The 19,778-nt window shown below is 39.3% G+C and overlaps 1 protein-coding gene across 1 annotated transcript; it reads left to right on the top strand.

The window, feature by feature from the left end:
* The first annotated feature begins 10,932 nt into the window (after window positions 1-10,932).
* LOC113751963 lies at window positions 10,933-13,503 on the top strand. Its single transcript, XM_027296106.1, has one exon. The coding sequence runs from the start codon at window positions 10,933-10,935 to the stop codon at window positions 13,501-13,503; it is 2,571 nt and encodes an 856-aa protein (XP_027151907.1).
* Window positions 13,504-19,778: the final 6,275 nt, after the last annotated feature.

Raw genomic sequence — 19,778 nt, 5'->3', positions numbered from 1 at the left:
AATGTTTCAATTGGCTTTGAATGGTTGATTAATGCTTGCAATTGGGTTTTTGGTGGATCCCTTTATTGGAAACTATGTATTATTTGATTTCATTTAAATTGCAATTAGGAGAGTTTTGGTGACTTTGTTATACTTTACTATTTGAGGTACCGTGACCTTTTTATTGTTTTGAAGCCATTTTTCTTTCATTTGGACACCATTCAAAGGGGCGGTATAATTTCTTTTATCCCTTTTGTGTCTCCTATGTGATCCAATGTGCTAAGTGAGATTTGCATGTCTAATTTGCTTTCCTAGCTTTTCCTTAATTCCTTTTATTTATGTCATTTACTTTTGTTTTCATTAAGTTGTTCTTTATGGGGTATGTGTACACCTCTTGGCTTGTAATAGATAGGGCTTGGAGGAGCATTCGATGAAGACCTGTTGAAGACATGTGTCTAGCTAGCAAATGTAATAGTTAGGGCTTTAATTGCTTTATGTGTCTTGCATGCTTAGTTACTACGTGTTAATTTGCTTTATTAGGCTCTTGCATCTAGTCGAGCATGCTAAATGTTATGTGCTATGTGTTTATAAGTGTTTGGCATGTCTACTCGCTTTCCATAGCCTGAATGAATGTGATGGATGAATGTGCGTTTCCGCTAGTCCAACGCTAGTCGGAATTCATAGAATGGGCTAATCCAACGCTAGACCCTTAGGGATTTCCCCTCGTTAGTGCATGTTCGCATGTTCATTACATGTCATGCATTCTTTTTAGTTTTATCATTGTGCATGCCTCTCAAACCCCTTTTCCCTCCATTTTAGGATTTTTGCATTTCATGCTAGTTATAGGGTTCATTTGCTTGAGAGTCCCCTTAAATATGGGATATAGACGAGTGTGGCTTTTTCTAAGCCTTAGCACGCTTGTATTCCCTCTATCAAAGGGAAAATTGAGTCACGATTTAGGTCTCCCCGTGCCCAATATGCATACATCCCTAGGCTCATGCATTCTAAATCCACTCTATCATTACACTTTCATTTTTCTTCCCGTTTTGCACACATGCACCTTTATGTTTCTTCACTTGCACACGAACACTTTTATCATCACTTGCACACATGCACTTCATATTATCATTTCACATACCGTACCTTATCCCCAGTGGAGTCGCCAAGTTGTCGCGCCCCATTTTAGTCTAAAAGGGTTTTTAAGAAAAATAGGAGTCGCCACTTGGTATTGAGTTTTGGTGTACCAAGTCACCCAAAAATAAAGTAAAATAAAATAAAACCCTTTTTGACAACTCCAGGTCTTTGAAAACAAGAGAAAATGAATTCGGGAGTCACGGTTGAAGAAAGGGAAGGCAAAAGTTCGATCAACTCAAACCTAAGGCACCCTTTCGACCTAGTCTAAGCTAGTTGCGAGGTTTAGTCAAAATTTTCCTAATCTAACCCTTAATTTATCATATTTGAATGTTTCCTACATGGATGCAAATCTAAATTTATAAAAACATCGAAAGGGACAGAATGTTCATTCAAGGGTTTGATTGAACCAATCGCATTAATTGCGAAGGCCAAAATAACTCCTTGAAGGTGTCACGAGTATACAAATGATGAATTTAAAAGAAAAGAAAAGAAATTAAATTAAATTATATACATAGATATAAGTAATCAAAGAAAAAGGGAATGCAACATAAAGGGTACGGGAGACAAAAACTCGTGACATAATTTCTTATACATGGATTAATAGGGCATTTAAACTAAAAAGTTATAATCACCCATTTCCCATGTTTGAAAAATAATTCTCCTACTATGAACAAGCAAATGAACTAATTTAAATGAAATGCAATTCTAAATGACATGATTAGCACCTATAGAGGGTAGGAGATAATATAATAGGGAATATCATACAAATGAGAAAAGATCCTAAAAATGAAAATATGCATGAAAATGTAGTGAATAGCACACAAAGATGAATCTAGCGCAAGACGACCTAAAAGGATCTAGCGTTGGACTAGCCCATCTCTAAAAATCCTTACTAGCATTGGACTAGCAAGTAAACGGAGGGAGAAACCACAACTAGCGTTGGACTAGTGTGGTGACGTCATGCATTAACAATTCATAGTGAAACAAATAAAACATAAATTAAAACAAATAAACACATAAGAGCACGTAACACATAACACGTAAACATAATATCTAGATGCCAAAATCCTAAGAAAAGCGGATAAAACACATAACACATAAGCCACATAAACACGCAACCTATCTATTACATCGGGGAGCGCCTAACTACAATCTAGAAGGGAAAAATATAATAAAACAAATCTAATTATCCTATCTATTACATTTTTGAGGTATTTAAATGCCTCTTGAATCATTGTAAAAAATTAACTAAAACATATGTAAGAAAACTTGAATGAATATTTAAATCAAATAAATAAAGCATATAAAAATATAAACACATAGGAACACATAAGAGCACATAAGAGCACGTAATTGACATTGAAATAATAAAAATAGGGGTACCTCCCGTTTGAAGTGGTGACTAAATGGAGTCAAATTGTCCTATTTATACTCACAATGAACAAAAGGATCATGGCACCAATTTAATTGAAAAAGAAAATAATAATACAAGTACTAAATTCACACTAATATATCAGACGTAAAGAAATTTAAGTAAATCTAAAAATTCCAAATTAAGTATATTCAAAAGTAGCATAATTAGCTATTAAAGAAAAGAAACAATCATAATAAAGAGAGTCAAAATTCATCAGGGACCGAATTGCAAAAATTGAAAACTTTTGGGGGACAAAAATTATATTTTTCAAAGCTCAGGGGTCAAAATTAAATGAAAGATAAAATTCAGGGACCAAAATTCAATTAATTTAAGGACCTAGGTGAAAGGAATTTAAAATGTTCTGGGCCACAATAAAACTACTCCAAAGATCAGGGGCCAAAGTGCAAATCGTAACCAGATCTGGGCAAGAAAAAGGGCATCGGGCTACTCTTTTTATTTTATTTGGGCCAAACCTACCTAAGTCCAACTGAAAACCCAAGCTAAAACACACAGGCCAGCCCGTCTTTTATCCCTCAAACCCAGCCAAAAAAACACATGGGCTCCAAGCTCCTAGCCTAACTGAAACCCAAAAGAAAACATAAACCAAAGCCCAGCCCCAAAACCTAACAAAACTAGCTCTTGGCCCAACCGAAAAATAAACATTAGCCCAATCCCCTTTTTTCTTTTCTTTTCTTTTTCTTCTTCTTCTACCCTTCCGGTTCTTCTTTTCCTTGCCTGGCCGGCTGAAGCTCCTCGCCACCGCCAACCATGGCTGACATGGCGGCTGCCGGCGCCGCGCGCCGCCATCGCCGGTCGCCGGCCATTTTTCCGATCACAAAAAAAAATTATCAAAATACACACCCCAACTCGATTTTTCGCGTAGATTCCATTTTCGGTGTTATTTTTTACAAAAAGGGAAAGAAAAGTGGTCAAATGGCCAAAAAACAGTCCAGTTTTTATTTTTTCAAACACTCAAATCTTCACCAAAAAAACATAAAATTTATGCCAAAACACTCCTTACAACTCCTACAATACAACCATGATTTTAATTTGACAAGAAAACAACATAAAAAGGATACAATAAAGCAAAACAGCCCCTAAATTTCCTTTTTTCCATTTTGGCATTTTCACAAGCACTTGACATGCATTCATGGGCCCGTTTCTTTTTCCTTAATTCTAGTTATGCCATTCCCAAATTCAGCAACCCAACAACATAAACCAGCAAGAAAAGAAACAAAGCTAACGTCTACACATGATTATAGTATAACGAATTAGAAAATAAAAAGCTGGAAAAAGAAGAGAAAATGAAAGGAGATACCTCAATGCATATGAAAATCTTTCGGTTGAAGCTTGATGAAATTTCCAAGCCTTGACCGATAGCTGCCTTTTCTTTTTTTTGTGTTTGGATTTTGTGGGAGAAAATGTGTAGAGGGAGCCCTTTTTGTTGTTCCTCTTGTCTTCTTTCTTCTGTCCAGTCCGAGAGAGGGAGAGAGTTGGGGAGTGAGAGTGGAGTTTTTTTTCTTGTCTCTGACTTCCAAGAGAGAGCCGAGAGAGTGAGGGAGATAGAGTGCTTTTTTTTTCTTCTTGTCTCTCTGTCTAGAGAGCAGAGAACCGAGAGGGACTTGTAGCCAAAGTGGAGCTTGTGTGTGTATTTGGTCCAAATGATTATTTTTTACCAGATGACAAGAAAGTTGAGTGTAGGAATGGGTTAAGTGTTTTTTGGTAGGAAAAATGATGAAAATGTGTAAGTTTTGTAATAATTTGATTTTGATTTGATTTGATTTTTGATTTTTTTTTTTTGTTTTTTTAACTTTTCCTTTTTTGTTTTTGTTTTGTTGTTTGTTGTTTTTTTTCTAAAATAAACCTGCAAAAATGAGAAAATTACACATTAATAATAATAATAATAATAATAATAGATAACTTATTAAATAGATAAAAATTTAGGAAAATATTAAAAATTGACAAAAATTTGGTGTCTACAGCTTGCCCCTCTTTGTCTAGAGTTTCAAAGAAACTCAAGACAAAAACGTAGGCACCAAATTGCTTACCTGTCTCTTCTAACTGCACCTGAGCTAAAATAAACAATCCAACACTTGGCTGAAATTATTGAGCAAAATGATGCAATAACATTACAGAAAGCATGTGACCGAACTCATGTAGAGTTGCCTACGTATCCCGCCTTGGGAATCAGGTCAAACGTAGTTCAAATACAAGTGAACCATAATGAAACAAGTGCATTGACCAACTGTGATCTTTGCAAAGTCGAAAAAGTCTGAGCTCTCAGAACTTCTAAACATGAAACACAAAATGAATGAGAAATCACAATTATTAGTCAAAACAGTCAGGAAAAGTAACTTGTCATAACTAGAAAAAGATGCGCGGAGGGACGCGGTTACGCTCCAACAGAAAATTAAATTTGTCTTTTCGAAAAAGATGCGCGGAGGGACGCGATTACGCTCCAACAGGAAATTAAATTGTCAAGAAGGGGAGATAGAAGGGTGCGCGGTGGACGCTGAGACTCACCAACAGGAATTTAAATTTGTCAAGAAGGGGGATAGAAGGGTGCGCGGTGGACGCTGAGACTCACCAACAGGAAATTAAATTGATGCGCGGAGGGACGCGATTACGCTCCAACAGGAATTTAAATTTGTCAAGAATGGGAGATAGAAGGGTGCGCGGTGGACGCTGAGACTCACCAACAGGAAATTAAATTGTCAAGAAATAACAGATTGGTGGGATAAAACCCGAATCCAATAAAATAAAACGGTCAGTGGGATAACACCCAAACCTGCTGAATCCCAACATGATATACAAAAGACACGTTAGTGGGTTGAACCCGATGCTAACGGATGTGAAAAAAAACATAACACACGTTAGTGAGTCAATACTCGATGCTAACGGTGATGAAAGACACGTTAGTGGGTTGGACCCAATGCTAACGGATGTGAAAAAAATAGCACACGTTAGTGAGTCAAATCTCAATGCTAACGGTGATAAAAGACATGTTAGTGGGTTGGACCCGATGCTAACGGATGTGAAAAAAATAGCACACGTTAGTGAGTCAAATCTCAATGCTAACGGTGATAAAAGACATGTTAGTGGGTTGGACCCGATGCTAACGGATGTGACAAAAAATAGCACACGTTAGTGAGTCATACTCGATGCTAACGGATATGAAAAAGTAAAACACACGTTAGTGAGTTGTACTCGATGCTAACGGATATGAAAAAGTAAAACACGCGTTAGTGAGTTGTACTCGATGCTAACGGTGATAAAAGACATGTTAGTGGGTTGGACCCGATGCTAACGGATGTGAAAAAATAAAACACGCGTTAGTGAGTCATACTCGATGCTAACGGTGATAAAAGGCACGTTAGTGGGTTGGACCCGATGCTAACGGATGTGAAAAAATAAAACACGCGTTAGTGAATTGTACTCGATGCTAACGGTGATAAAAGGCACGTTAGTGGGTTGGACCCGATGCTAACGGATGTGAAAAAATAAAACACGCGTTAGTGAGTTGTACTCGATGCTAACGGTGATAAAAGACATGTTAGTGGGTTGAACCCGATGCTAACGGATGTGAAAAAAACGTAACACACGTTATTGCATGAAAAAGTTCTTGAATACTTACCTGAAAAACCTTTTCAAAAAATTGCCCCAGTTTGAATCATTTTTGTACAACCAATCATTTGCTTTGCATTGTGTCATCATTGCTTCTTCTTAAAGTCTTGATTCGTACTTCCTCTTCTATTTGAACCCTGGATGTTTGATTATTGGGTGACTTTCCATGACTTAATTACAAAAATAATTCTTCCAATTTTGCTATGTGAAACAATCAAAATAATGCCACCACTATTCGATCTGTCCGACTTTCGAGAAATGTGTAAACATGAGTATTTTGATGTTTTCCCTTGACGCTGCAAAACCCGACCTTACACCGCAAATTGCATCCCGGTCGTCTTAGCTTCCAATGCTAACTTAACATGAAAACTTATAGATATGCACCTTTCGATAAATCGAGGGAATTGTCATTTGAAAAAGTCCAATGAGACAAATGAAACTATGTAACACCCAAAGAATTTTTATACAAAAATGTCACAAACCAAAGTAATGTAAAAAAATAACCATCGACTCGTATTGAAAGAAAAAGATGAATTTAGAAAAATGAATCACAAATCCAGCAATCTATGTTGATGACCAAAATATTTTGACCTCTAACAAAGTGCCCCGTTTGACCCTTTTGGATATCATCCGTCCAAAATTCAATGCCAGCAGAAAAACCACGATGTAAAAAAAGAATTCCAATGAATTGAATCACCTTTGCTTTCTTTGTGCAACCCTACCTCAGCGTCATTTCGGGTTTCCACCAAAATTACCCTCCATCCTTTTGTTTTTCTTTTTCTTTTTCTTTTTCTTTTTTTTTGATTTTTTTTTTTTTTAAAAAAGGCGTCCTTGCAGGTTTTCACATGATGAGTCGTGTCGATCTCACACCTAATCAATTCAGAAATACATCTAAAAAATATTGGCATCAGTATATGAACATCACTTGCCAATTAATTAGAAAATTTCTTGACAGAGATATTGCAAAGAACAGAAGTCAGGACTTTTGGCTTTTATACTGGGGTCAGGTGAGGTGCTTAGAAAAGTTAAGGCTTGAAAGTTGATTTCAAAAGTGGTTCAAATGATCTGAGATCGCATTGTTGCATCAACCCTATATTAGGGTTAAATCAAGACTTGCCCCAATTTATTCTTAACTAAGGCTCTCTTTTTTTTCATTTCCTTTTTTTTTTTTTTTTTTCGGCTTTCTGCCGTTCTTTGAAACTTTCAAAATTTGCCCCAGTCTATTTTTAACTGAGGTTTTTTTTCTTTCAATCCCTTTTTTTTTCTTCCTTCAAAAATTGAATTTGCCCTAGTGTGGGTTTTTTTTTTTTTCCTTTTTCAAAACTAAATTTGCCCCAGTGTGGGGTTTGCGATCCTCCGGGGTTGCCAAACGAAATGATTTATTCTGAAGGTTCAAAAGGGATAACTAGGGATAAAAAATGTCTCAATGGGAAAGGAAGATGACCTGACTTTTATTCTGTTCCTTACATTAACTCTGAAAGGAAACTTCCATCAATGCGAAATTTCTTGCATGTATCTGAATTAATTGACTGAGGAAGACTCCTCTTCATCCATATCTGTGAAACATAAGCGATTCGCCAGACAATACTCTTCCTTTTTCTTTTTCTTTTTTTTTCATTTTCACTTTTCTCATCAATTTTTTTTTTTTTGACAACAAACCCCTTCCAATCTTGCACTGACAACAACTGCTTCAACATTTTGTCTCTTTTCTGAGTAGTCACGCTGTCTCGTTTATTGTAAGCACAGGTCGCTCCTTTTGACTGTATTTGGTTGCTTCTTCTCAACTAGAAATTATTGTTCTTGACGCTACTTTCCATCAGCCTCCTTTTTCTACTTTTTATTCAAGTGACCACTAATTTTATTTCCTTCATCTTGATCCCCATTTGGTCTGAGTTCCTCCTTATACCATTCGGGCCTCTTTAAAACATTTTCGGATGTCTCTTCACTACTCCTCTCATTTTGAAATTCAAATTCACATTCGTGAGAATCTAGATGGCTGGCATCAAATTTCGGAACAGTGATATCCAAAGGGTCAGGGGATTTTATTCGTGACCATCTGAAAAGAATGCGTAAGTAACACAGTATGTATAAAATTGTACATTTTATTGCATTTTAAGATAAAGATCGAAACGTGTCTTCAAAAGTCACTTGATTGAAAATATTTACAAAAAACATGGTTAAGCAAAAGACACGTGCATGAACAATTTTCATGGATTTAATAAAAAACAATTCCCCAAATTTATCGAAACTCCCTTCGAGAGGGAGTGATCTCACTAGTTCGGGATTTTCAAGTTTCCTCATCGGGGGTAAATGCTTCACAGGTGTCTTTGTGTTCGGGAAAGGGATTTGTACTTGTGCTCGATCCTTGTTCTTCCCTCTTCTTTAACACTATATCTCCTGCTTCAATCATATCCTGGATCTTATGCTTCAATACCCAACAGTTACCAGTCGAGTGACCGGGTGCTTCAGAATGATAAGCACAAACGGCTTGAGGGTCGTACCCAGCAGAGAAGCCTCGACGAGGGTCGTACCCATTTCACATACACATGCGCGAAAAATGGGGCGCGACAACTTGGCGACTCCACTGGGGACGTAAGAGAGTCCAAGCACTTGGTTTAGTTGTTCTTTTCTCTTTTTAACCCTTTTACTTATCATATTTGGATGTTTAGGTTGCATTTTTCTTTTTTAGGATGTTTTGCGTTTCACACTCGTAATCGTTTCTCATCTTGCGTGTATGTGATGAATGGTTCATTTATCTATTTATTCGTATCGCGATTTGCATTTGGGTGGGGGATATTACCTTAGAGCCTCGTGATTGGTTCTCGATCCCTCCACTCCAAATCGAGCACTGGCATACGTGCATACGTTTTATTTTTTATCCCTTATTTATTTTTCTTTTAGTGGCTTGTCACGCCACTCTTCCCTGTTAGGATTAGGCGACCCACTTGGACGTGTGAGCGCGACACGACGTGTGCGTAGCATGATCCGAGGGGTCACTCAATCTTTCATTTTAAGCTTTGGGTTGATAGCCTTTAGCTTTTAGTCGAAAATTGAGGATTTTTGATAGATTCACTTGGACATGTGGCCGTGGCACGACGTGCGCGTAGCAATGTCTGGGGAATCGCTCGAGCCACCGACAAAGAACCTTGGGGTTGATGACCTTTGGTTTTCAAGTCTGAAGGCTCGGGGACCTAAAACCTATCGAGTCTAGATGCATTAGTAAGCTAATCCCTCATGCATCCATGATAGTTTACATAGGGTAGAGTCTGCCTTACCCTATTAGGGACACTATTCACGAGGGGAGGGATCCAATCCCTCTTTTTTCTTTTTATTGTTTTATCTCTGTGTATTATTTTGCTACAATGTGTTATGTGAATTTATCTGATTGAACTAACTTTTCTTGATTTTTGTCTCCACTGCATTCACAAACCTTAGAAATAAGAGTTCTGGCATAGTACTCTTTAGGAGCCTACCCTAATTGATGTGACACATTTAAATTCAATGCTTCGCATTTGCAGCATGAATACATTTCATTTTAGGCTCACCCCGGTGCACAAAAGGGGTTCTTTTAGGTCATGTTTCATTTCTATACTGCATATTTAGTCACTTTGATAAATTGGCATCATGCATAAATCTTAGAGGGAATGCCATTTAGGGGATCCCATGATTAGGAATAAGCCGCCTTGTGTCTCGGATATGTAATCCAATGAGACTTGCACGTTTATATTTTTTGTACCATCCAAAGGGGTAGTGCACAAGGTAAGGTAGGATCCGATCATTTTCATAGCACGATCTTTGGAATATGAGTATCTAACAATCATTTTTTGGCCATTTTAACATATTTGGTAAAATTCCCCTGCGCAAAAGATATTAATTTGGAGAAATTCACAAAAATTTCACATTGTTGAGACGATAAATATAATCGAGGCCAAATCTTGATTTTATAAGGCTCATAGACTGATGCATCGCAATGAATTTTTTGAAACTACCAATAGGTAGCCAATTCAATAAACTCTCATTTCCATTCAATTCATTTAATCAAATTATCCATCAAATTCATTCAATCTATTTGGTCAATTCATTCATTTTTAGGACAATTCGGTCATTTTTTAATAAATCGTCATTTTCATTTATTTGACCAATTTACCCCTTTTTAGGGTGATCCAATCAATTTTGAATAAATCAAATTTCATTCAATTCATTTAATCAGTTTACCTATTTTTTTGGGTGATCTAGTCAATTTTGAATAAATCATCAGTTTTATCCAATCCATTTGACCCGTTTGTTCTTTGTTAGGGTTTCGATCTAAGGTTCACTGAAACCTAGTCGAGACATCGTAATCCTTTCAAGAGTAGGCCCTATTACACATCATTTTGTGTTGATCAAAGCAAGCGATTCATTCGGACTTTGTCCTCATTTTTTGGACAAATGTCTCTTCTCACTCCAATTGGTCAAATTTTTTTAAATTATTTTTTTTCACTCAATAAGTTGGTCGGGTTCATCAGGTATTGTATAGTGCCTGCCCCAGAGGATTGCATTTTCATGCTAGGCTTACCCTTGGCATAAAAAGGGTCCCCCGATAGGGCATGCACCCGAATTATCTCAATATATACTAACTCGTGCTTTTTTCTTTTCTTTTCTTTCTTTTTTTGTTTTGCTAAAAGCCGATCAAAAGATGATGCTAAATAGGGTTTTCTAAAATGTCAGGTGTTTTTGAAATATAGCTACAAAGCCCCATCATTACACGTTCACATAGCCGGATTTTGAGAAATCGTGTAAATATGAGTACATATCCGGAATCGTCTGATAGGCCTGTAACGACATCATCAACTGACTTGGTGAATCTGGGAGCTCAACTGAGCGAAGTGCTAAACAGGTTCAATGAACTGAATATGGAAATGACCGCACAACGACGTGTAATTGATCAGCTAGTCACTGGGAGCAGCGGCGGTATCCAGCGGGAACCCTTACCTGCCAATCCAACTGAACCAATACTTTTACCCTGTACTCAAACCTCCTTTACTCCACATTTTGCAAATCCGCATAAAGAAACTTTTACTTATTTCACTCATGACCTACCGCATACCCACGCGCCCACTACCCAAGCCAATCCTCCTCACCTCCAAATTCCCCAAAATCATCCATCTGTAAATCTGAACAGGCCGCTTGAATCCCAAAAGCCATATTACAATTTCACTGCTGAACCATTCACGCTGGATACCGCTATCCAATGGAAAGTTGAAGCTGGGGGATCCTCCGCACCAATTGACAAGAATTTGCTAAAAAGGTTGGATCGGTTTGATGAATTCATGAGAAAGAGTCAGGGTTTGATCAAACAAGAGAGCTTGGATTATAACGAGTTATGCCTGTTTCCTGACATGCAACTACCTGTGGGTTTTAAAGCACCCAAATTTAGCAAGTATGACGGAACAGGCAACCCCAAGACGCATCTCCGAATGTTTGCCAACAAGTTGGGCAAGCCAATGGATGATGAGAATCTGCCAGTTCGTTTGTTTCCTGAAAGCTTAGAAGACGATGCACTGGACTGGTATTCCAATTTGAAGCCCGAGGACATGAGAACATGGTTGGACTTATCAACCGTTTTTATAAGGCAATACGAATACAATTGCGATTTGGCTCCAACAAGGACTACACTGGAAGGAACTAAAAGGAAACCATCTGAGGATCACAAGACGTATGCAAAAATATGGAGAAAATTGGCTGCCAAGGTGGAACCCTCCATGACTGAAGATGAAATTGTGCGTACATTTATTAAAGCTCATGACCCGCCCTATTTTGAGGAGATTTTTCGCATGACTGGATGTTCCTTCGCAGAAATTGTTAATAAATTGGAAGAGTATGATGAGTTTGTGAGAGCAGGAAAGATTGTTAATGTGTCAGCTCTGAAATCACAATTGGAAGCGATGCAAAATCAAGGCGATAGTAGTAAGAAATCCCAGTTCGAGAAGAAAGAGGAGGAAACTTCATTTGTTTGGAACCAAAACCCTTCTTTCCGACCTAGGTACCGACAATACCCCACTTATCCATCCCATTACTCACACCAGTCACACCCTCGACCTGTCTATCGTACTACCATTAACCATCATCGATCCCGACCAAATTATCCAAACACACCCACAACACCATTCCATATTTCTCCACCTAACTTCCAAACTAGACCTCGCCCTCCTTATAATCCCAGACCTGTTCCGCCAAACAAACAGAACTACAACCATCCTCAAACCCATGAAATACAAAATCCCGGCCGATCTCGAGTTTTTACCAACTTAGTCAGGCCCATTGACCAACTGTACGAACAGCTCAAGGCCGCCGGGAAAATTGGTATGATACCCCCTCCTACCTATCCATATGGTATGCCCGCTTGGTATAACCCGCAAGCTGTCTGTGCTTATCACTCGGGGGCACCCGGACATTCCACTTTGGACTGCAAGGCTCTTAAGCATAAAGTTCAAGATATGATTGAATCTGGAGAAATTGTAATTAGAAAGAGGGAGACACAAGGGCCGAATGTAAATAGGAACCCCTTGCCGGAACACGTTAATACCATTGGGGTCATTCTGGATGACACGGAGTACGTGGAACAAGTCAAAGAGATGGCTAGGGAAGCTGAGGTGTTTGGGATCACAGACCAGCCATTTGTCATAGAGTTACCATCCGAAGAAGATAAAAAGCCTTTTATCTTGGATCTCACGCCAACTGAGAGTGAGGCTTTAGAGCCAGTATTCATCGAATTCCCGAAGCAAGAACCTGTTTTAAGTCTGCAGCAAGTGCCATGGAATTACGATGAACCTGTCATACAGATTGGGGAGAAGTCAATTGCAAAGAAGGAAGTGTCAGTGGTTACCAGATCGGGGAAGACTGCTAGTCCGTTTGAAACTGCCATTCCGATTCCAGCAAATAACTCCGAGCCGCCCGTTAAACCAACAATCACCGAGAGAGAAGCCTTGGATTTCCTTAAGAGACTTCAGAGAAGTGAGTACAATGTAGTTGAAAAGCTGAGCAAGTCGCCTGCCCAGATATCCATGTTAGATTTACTCTTTTCTTCAGATAGGCATAGGGACGCGCTGATCGAGTTGTTGACCAAAGCTCAAATCCCTAAGGACATTTCAGTTGATAATTTCTCACATGTGGTTGGGAACGTATTATTCACCAAACAAATCACTTTCTCTGACGAGGAATTGCCGGCGGAAGGCATTGGACATAACAAGGCCCTGTACATAGTTGTGAGGTGCAACGGAAAAATGCTGCCGAAGGTATTGATTGACAATGGATCCGCTCTTAATATCTGTCCCTGGAACACCTTGGAAAAGCTAGGATTGCAAGACGTCTAGCTGAGGCCTTCAGGGACCATAGTCCGAGGTTTTGATGGAGCGCAAAGAGAGCCAATAGGAGAAATTGATTTAGTAGTTGAAATGGGGCCCGCCCAGTTTCAAATAACCTGCCAAGTCATGCACTTTCCTAGTGTTTACAACGTTTTGCTTGGCAGGCCATGGATTCACAAGTCTGGGGCGGTGCCTTCTTCATTGCATCAATTGCTGAAATTTGTAGTAAATGACAAGCTAATAACTATATTTGCCGAAGAGGATTGCCTTGTAATCACTGATTCCGAGTCCAAAGAAGAGGGTAGCCGAAGCTCCACAGTGACCCCTCATAGCACATCTGATATTGTCTCCGTCAGTTGGATAACAAAGGAGGAGCAAGCTCTATCAAGGGCCAGTGTCATGATGGCTAAGGAGATGATCCGCGGAGGCTATGAATTTGACAAAGGGCTGGGACGAGATCTGCAAGGAATTTTAAAGCCAGTGGAGATTGTGGAGAAAAATGATTCGTTTGGTTTGGGTTTCCGACCAACTGCTAAGGATATTAGAGAGATGAAGGAGCGCAAGAAAGCGGAGAAGGAAGGAAGGCAAAGGGCTCTTGACATTCCACCCCTGCAATATACTTTCCCACGACCAGCCGAGGTGATCATGTCAGAAATCAACCCAGTTGACGAAATTGAAGCAAGTTTGGCCCAATTGTTCGTTGGGGCAACATTTGAAGATAGTGTTCCGAGCGAAGCTGAATTTCCTGACATCCTCGATGGATCAATTCCTAACTGGACAGCCGAGGCTCTGCCCATTCGAAAGGAGTTTCGGTAAACTGAAAGGGGTTTATTATTCATGTGAATTCATGAAAATACTTTTGCATCTGTAAATAGCCAATGAAAACAATTTTACTTTTGACTAACATTTGCACATGTAAATATTGTTAAGTTTTCATTTCCATTTGCTTTCAATCAAAGGCTTTATAGAAAGTGCACAAGTTTTTCTTGTCATGTTGTGTTGTTTATTCGCTTGTTTATATTTATATTGCTTGTTCATTTGTTTGTTGTATGCTTATCTGCTTATTATCCCACATTCGTTAATTCTTTCAGATGGCCAAAAATAAAATTATTTGACCCTTTGGATATCACAATTCTGGAATTCAATAACGGCAATCTCTATATCACTCATGACTTGGAGGTCTGTGAATCCAAACTCCAAAGCGAGAGTGATAATGAGGAGGTATTCGATTCTTTTGCAAAGGACCTTGAACAATATGAGGAAAAACCAAAACCGAACCTGGAAGAAACAGAAAAGGTTAACATTGGCACTGAGGATGAAGTTAAGGAGGTGCAAATTAGTATTCATTTGAGTGAAAGACAGAAAAATGAGATGCTTGAATTCTTGACCATGTTCCAGGATGTATTTGCGTGGTCCTATGATGATATGACTGGCATTTCAACTGACGTGGTAGTGCACAGGTTACCCACAGACCCTTCTTTTCCACCCGTAAAGCAAAAACCCAGAAAATTCAAACCAGATATGAGCCTCAAAATAAAAGAGCAAATTGAAAAATAACTCAAAACCAACATTATCATTGTTTCCCATTACCCAATTTGGCTTTCGAATCCAGTCCCTGTTCCAAAAAAGAATGGAGAGGTGCGAATTTGCGTTGATTATAGAGACCTTAATAAAGCCAGTCCTAAAGATGATTTCCCTCTACCAAACATTCACATTCTCTTAGACAATACTGCCGGACATGAGATTGAATCCTTTTGCGATTGTTTTGCTGGCTACCACCAAATTTTGATGGCAGAAGAGGATAGGGAGAAAACTGCTTTCATTACCCCTTGGGGTACCTTTTGCTACCGAGTCATGCCTTTCGGTTTAAAGAATGCTGGAGCAACGTATCAGAGGACCATGACAACCCTATTTCATGATATGATCCACCGGGAGATGGAGGTCTATGTGGATGACATCATAATCAAGTCTAAGAGGGCAGAGGATCATTTGGTTGATTTGAAGAAGTTATTCGAAAGATTGCGGAAGTACAATTTGAAGTTAAATCCTGCGAAATGCGCCTTTGGAGCACCTGCGGGTAAGCTGTTGGGATTCATTGTTAGCAAGAAGGGCATAGAAATAGATCCGGCGAAAATCAAAGCAATTCGAGATATGCCAGTGCCGAAAACTCAGAAGGACGTGAAAAGCTTCTTAGGGAAGATCAATTTCATCGGGAGGTTCATCGGCCAATTAACTGTCACATGCGAGCCATTGTTCAAATTATTAAGAAAGAATGTACCGTTGTATTGGAATGAGGAGTGCCAGCAGGCTTTCGACAAGATTAAAGATTATTTGTTGCATCCACCAGTCTTAGTGCCGCCCAAACCAGGCCGACCTTTGATTATGTATTTATCTGTACTCGATGGAGCAGTAGGGTGTGTTCTAGGTCAGCACGATGACTTTGGAAGGAAAGAACAAGCCATTTACTATCTAAGCAAGAAGTTCACGCAGTATGAGGCTAATTATTCATTCATTGAGAAAAGCTGTTGTGCATTGGCCTGGGCATCCCAAAAATTGAGACACTACCTGTTGAGCCATACCATTTATCTTATTTCCCGATCTGATCCTTTGAAGTATCTTTTGGAGAAACCGATGTTAACCGGACGCCTGGCCAAATGGCAGATAATTCTCTCAGAGTTTGATATTGTTTTCACTTCACAAAAGGCGGTCAAGGGGCAAGCTATAGCGGATCATTTGGCGGAAAATCCAAGGGATGATGATTATCAGCCACTTCATACGTATTTCCCTGATGAGAAAGTTTTATTCGTAGGCGCTACAGATGATATAAGTGAACAAAGCCCTGAATGGAGGCTTTTCTTCGATGGAGCTTCGAATTCCCTCGGAGCTGGAATTGGAGCCGTTCTGGTTTCACCCGAAGGGAAGCACTATCCTGCCGCTGCCAAATTGCAATTTGCTTGCACAAACAACATGGCTGAGTATGAAGCTTGCATTTTTGGTCTCAAAATGGCTTTGGAAATGGAAATCAAAGAGTTGATAGCTTTCAGCGATTCAGATTTGCTTGTGCATCAAACCTTGAAACAGTGGATAACCAAAGATTCAAAAATTCTGCCCTACCATTGTAGTCTGCTCACTCTGGCCAAACAATTTCAAAACTTGGAGTTCAGACATCTCCCGCGAGCCCGAAACGCATTTGCTGACGCTTTGGCCACCTTGGCTTCTATGATCCAGTATCCAGATGAGTTGAAGATCGAACCGATCCAGATTCAATTTCAAGACAAGCCTGCCCACTGTTGGGTTGTAGACAAGTCCTCGGACAATATTCCTTGGTATAATGATATTAAGGAATTTCTTAAAACTGGGTCTTACCCTCTGCATGCTAGTACCAAGGACAAGAGCTTTCTGCGTAGAATGGTTTCAAAATTCTTCTTGAGTGGAGAAGTTTTGTATAAAAGAACCTCAGATTTGAACATTTTAAGGTGCATCGATGAAGATGAAGCTCAGTATATGATGAAGGAAGTGCATAGTGGCGTTTGTGGACCTCACATGAATGGCCATTTGCTAGCGAAGAAAATCATGAGAACCGGATACTTCTGGCTTACTATGGAGCATGATTGTATAGACTTTGTCCGGAGATGTATAAAATGCCAAATGCACGGTGACATTATACGCGCTCCACCCACTGAGTTGCATAGCATGACCGCCCCGTGGCCTTGTTCAATGTGGGGTATGGACGTGATTGGTACAATCGATCCTCCCGCTTCAAATGGACATCGATTTATATTGGTGGCAATTGAGTACTTTACCAAATGGGTTGAAGCGGAGTCATTCAAACATGTCACGAAGAAGGTAGTGGCCAATTTCCTGAGAGATCACATCATCTGTCGCTTTGGAGTACCCGAAACGCTTATCACGGACAATGCCAAGAATCTGAACAATGACATGGTAGATGGACTATGTGAGCAGTTCAAAATCAAACACCGCAATTCTGCCATTTATAGGCCTCAGATGAATGGAGCTGTAGAAGCCGCAAATAAGAATCTGAAGAAAATTATCCGTAAAATGACAGAAAAGCATCGCGATTGGCATGAAAAGTTGCCTTATGCATTGATGGCGTACCGGACTTCTATTCGGACATCGACTGGGGCAACGCCATATTCACTTATGTATGGGATGGAAGCTGTATTACCAGCTGAGGTTGAAATTCCGTCGCTACGAATCCTTATGGAAGCTAAATTGGAGGAGGCCGATTGGATCAAGCAGCGCCATGAGCAATTGACTTTGATAGATGAGAAGCGATTCAATGCTATCTGTCATGGGCAATGCTATCAAAAACGTGTGGCCCGAGCTTACAACAAAAAAGTCCATCGGCGGGCATTTGAAGAAGGTGATAAGGTACTGAAGCGAATTTTGTCAATGCAAGATGAAGCTAAAGGCAAGTTCGCTCCAAATTGGCAAGGGCCGTTCATTATCCAAAAGGTATTACCTGGCGGAGCTCTTATTTTGGCGGAAATGGATGGACGGGTTTTCCCTCAACCCATCAACTCAGATATGTGCAAAAAGTTTTTCATTTGATCATGCAAATTTTCTTTAGAAATTCATGCAAATGGCGAAATGCAAGTCAGGCCATCTTCTTTTACACTAAAAAACATTTTATCTCTACTTGTCCCCTTTGAGCCATCAGAATTGACAAATCTCGTTTGATAACCCTTGAGAATTGCAAACCCCACACTGGGGCAAATTTGTTTCGAAAAAAAAAAAACCTACACTGGGGCAAATTTAGTTTTCAAAGAAAAATGCAAAAAGTGAGGAAAATGATCAAACTGGGGCAAATTTTCCTCAGTTTCGGAGTTGTTCTCAAAAGGGTGCAATCTCAAGTTATTTCACCCCTCGTATCAAATCTGCTTTCAAGCCTCAACCTTTCTTGAAAAACACCCCACCTGACCTCATTACAAAAGCCCAAAGTCCTGGTTTTCGTCACTTGCTGCATTTCTATAAGAAAATTTGTTAATCAACTGGCAGGTGATGTCCGTAATGTCTTCGCCTAATTTTACAAGGGAAGTACATTTTACTGATGCCAGAAATCTTTAATTCATGTTTCTGAGTCGATCATGGTCGAGATATTTCATTCTTCTTTAGGTGAAAACCCGAAGGGGCACCTCGAAAGAAAAAGAAAAAGAAAAAGAAAAGAAAAAAAAGGAAAAAGGAAAAGAAAAAAGAAAGAAAAGAAAAAGGAAAAGAGAAAAGAAAAACAACAAAAGGGGTGGGGGCAACCTTGGTGAAAACCCGAAAGGGCGCCAAGGTAGGTTTTCTCAACAGACAAGCTCAAGAAGGAACAGCCGGTGACCTGGTTCATTTGGGGTTTTCCTCATATTTGTGATACTTCTGCCAATATCGGATTCCGAAGAGAAAATATCCAAAGTTTTGAATATGATATTCGTTGGTTAAATTTGTATTTGTTCTTTACAAATATTCTTTTGCAAAATGTATCTTTATAAACCTCTTGGTTATTCTCAAATTATTTGTGTATGAATGCTTATGATTGTCTACATTCTTTTGCATGCTCATCTTTGCCTAACATAGGAAATCATCTTGCATATACATTGATTTTTATATGACTAATTTTCATGCATCATTCTTTCACCATTAAATTCAAATGAATGATAAACCCTGAGGTTTGTGCAAAGATAAGGGATTCAATCATCAGTTATAGTGAGTGACATGCAACAAAGCTGCCACCTAGATTGGGTGAAGTGTTAAATCCGTATTTTATCAGTCTCAGAATTTGAAAGGTTTCAAGTTCGACTAAGGCAGATGCCGCCGAGCCGAAGTAAAAGCATCACAAGACTCATGTTTACACGACTCTCAAGGCAAATCGGATCAAATAATGGTGTCAAGTCCATTGTTTCTTCTTTTCTTGCAGGAACATTGCATTTACAAACAAGAACAACCACTCTCCTCTTCGCACCAAAATCAATGTTAGAAACAACTCCCCAGAAGGCAAAGACGAAGTGATAATGTTATTAGTAAAGTTTGACCATAAGAAGCAACCTCGGCCACCGTTCTAGCTACGGAGATCAAATTTCCTCGTGGTACAAAAAAGTTGGAACCTTTCCCAGGTAAAAATTCAATTCATTGTTTAAGTCTCCTCAGTGCAATCCCGTTTTAAATTTCCTGTTCGGGTCAGTCCCGTTTTAAATCCGTGTTCGGGTCAGTCCCGTTTTAAAATTCCTGATCGGGTCAGTCCCGTTTTAAATTTCCTGTTCGGGTCAGTCCCGTTTTAAATC

Source organism: Coffea eugenioides, chromosome 11 (genome assembly GCF_003713205.1).
Source record: "Coffea eugenioides isolate CCC68of chromosome 11, Ceug_1.0, whole genome shotgun sequence".
NCBI classification, from domain to species: Eukaryota; Viridiplantae; Streptophyta; class Magnoliopsida; order Gentianales; family Rubiaceae; genus Coffea; species Coffea eugenioides.
The sequence above is the reverse complement of the archived record's forward strand: the minus strand, read 5'-3'. Positions and strand labels throughout refer to the sequence as shown.

Coding starts and splice junctions, on each gene's coding strand:
- LOC113751963 (XM_027296106.1), top strand. CDS start 10,933: ATGAGTACATATCCGGAATCGTCTGATAGGCCTGTAACGACATCATCA.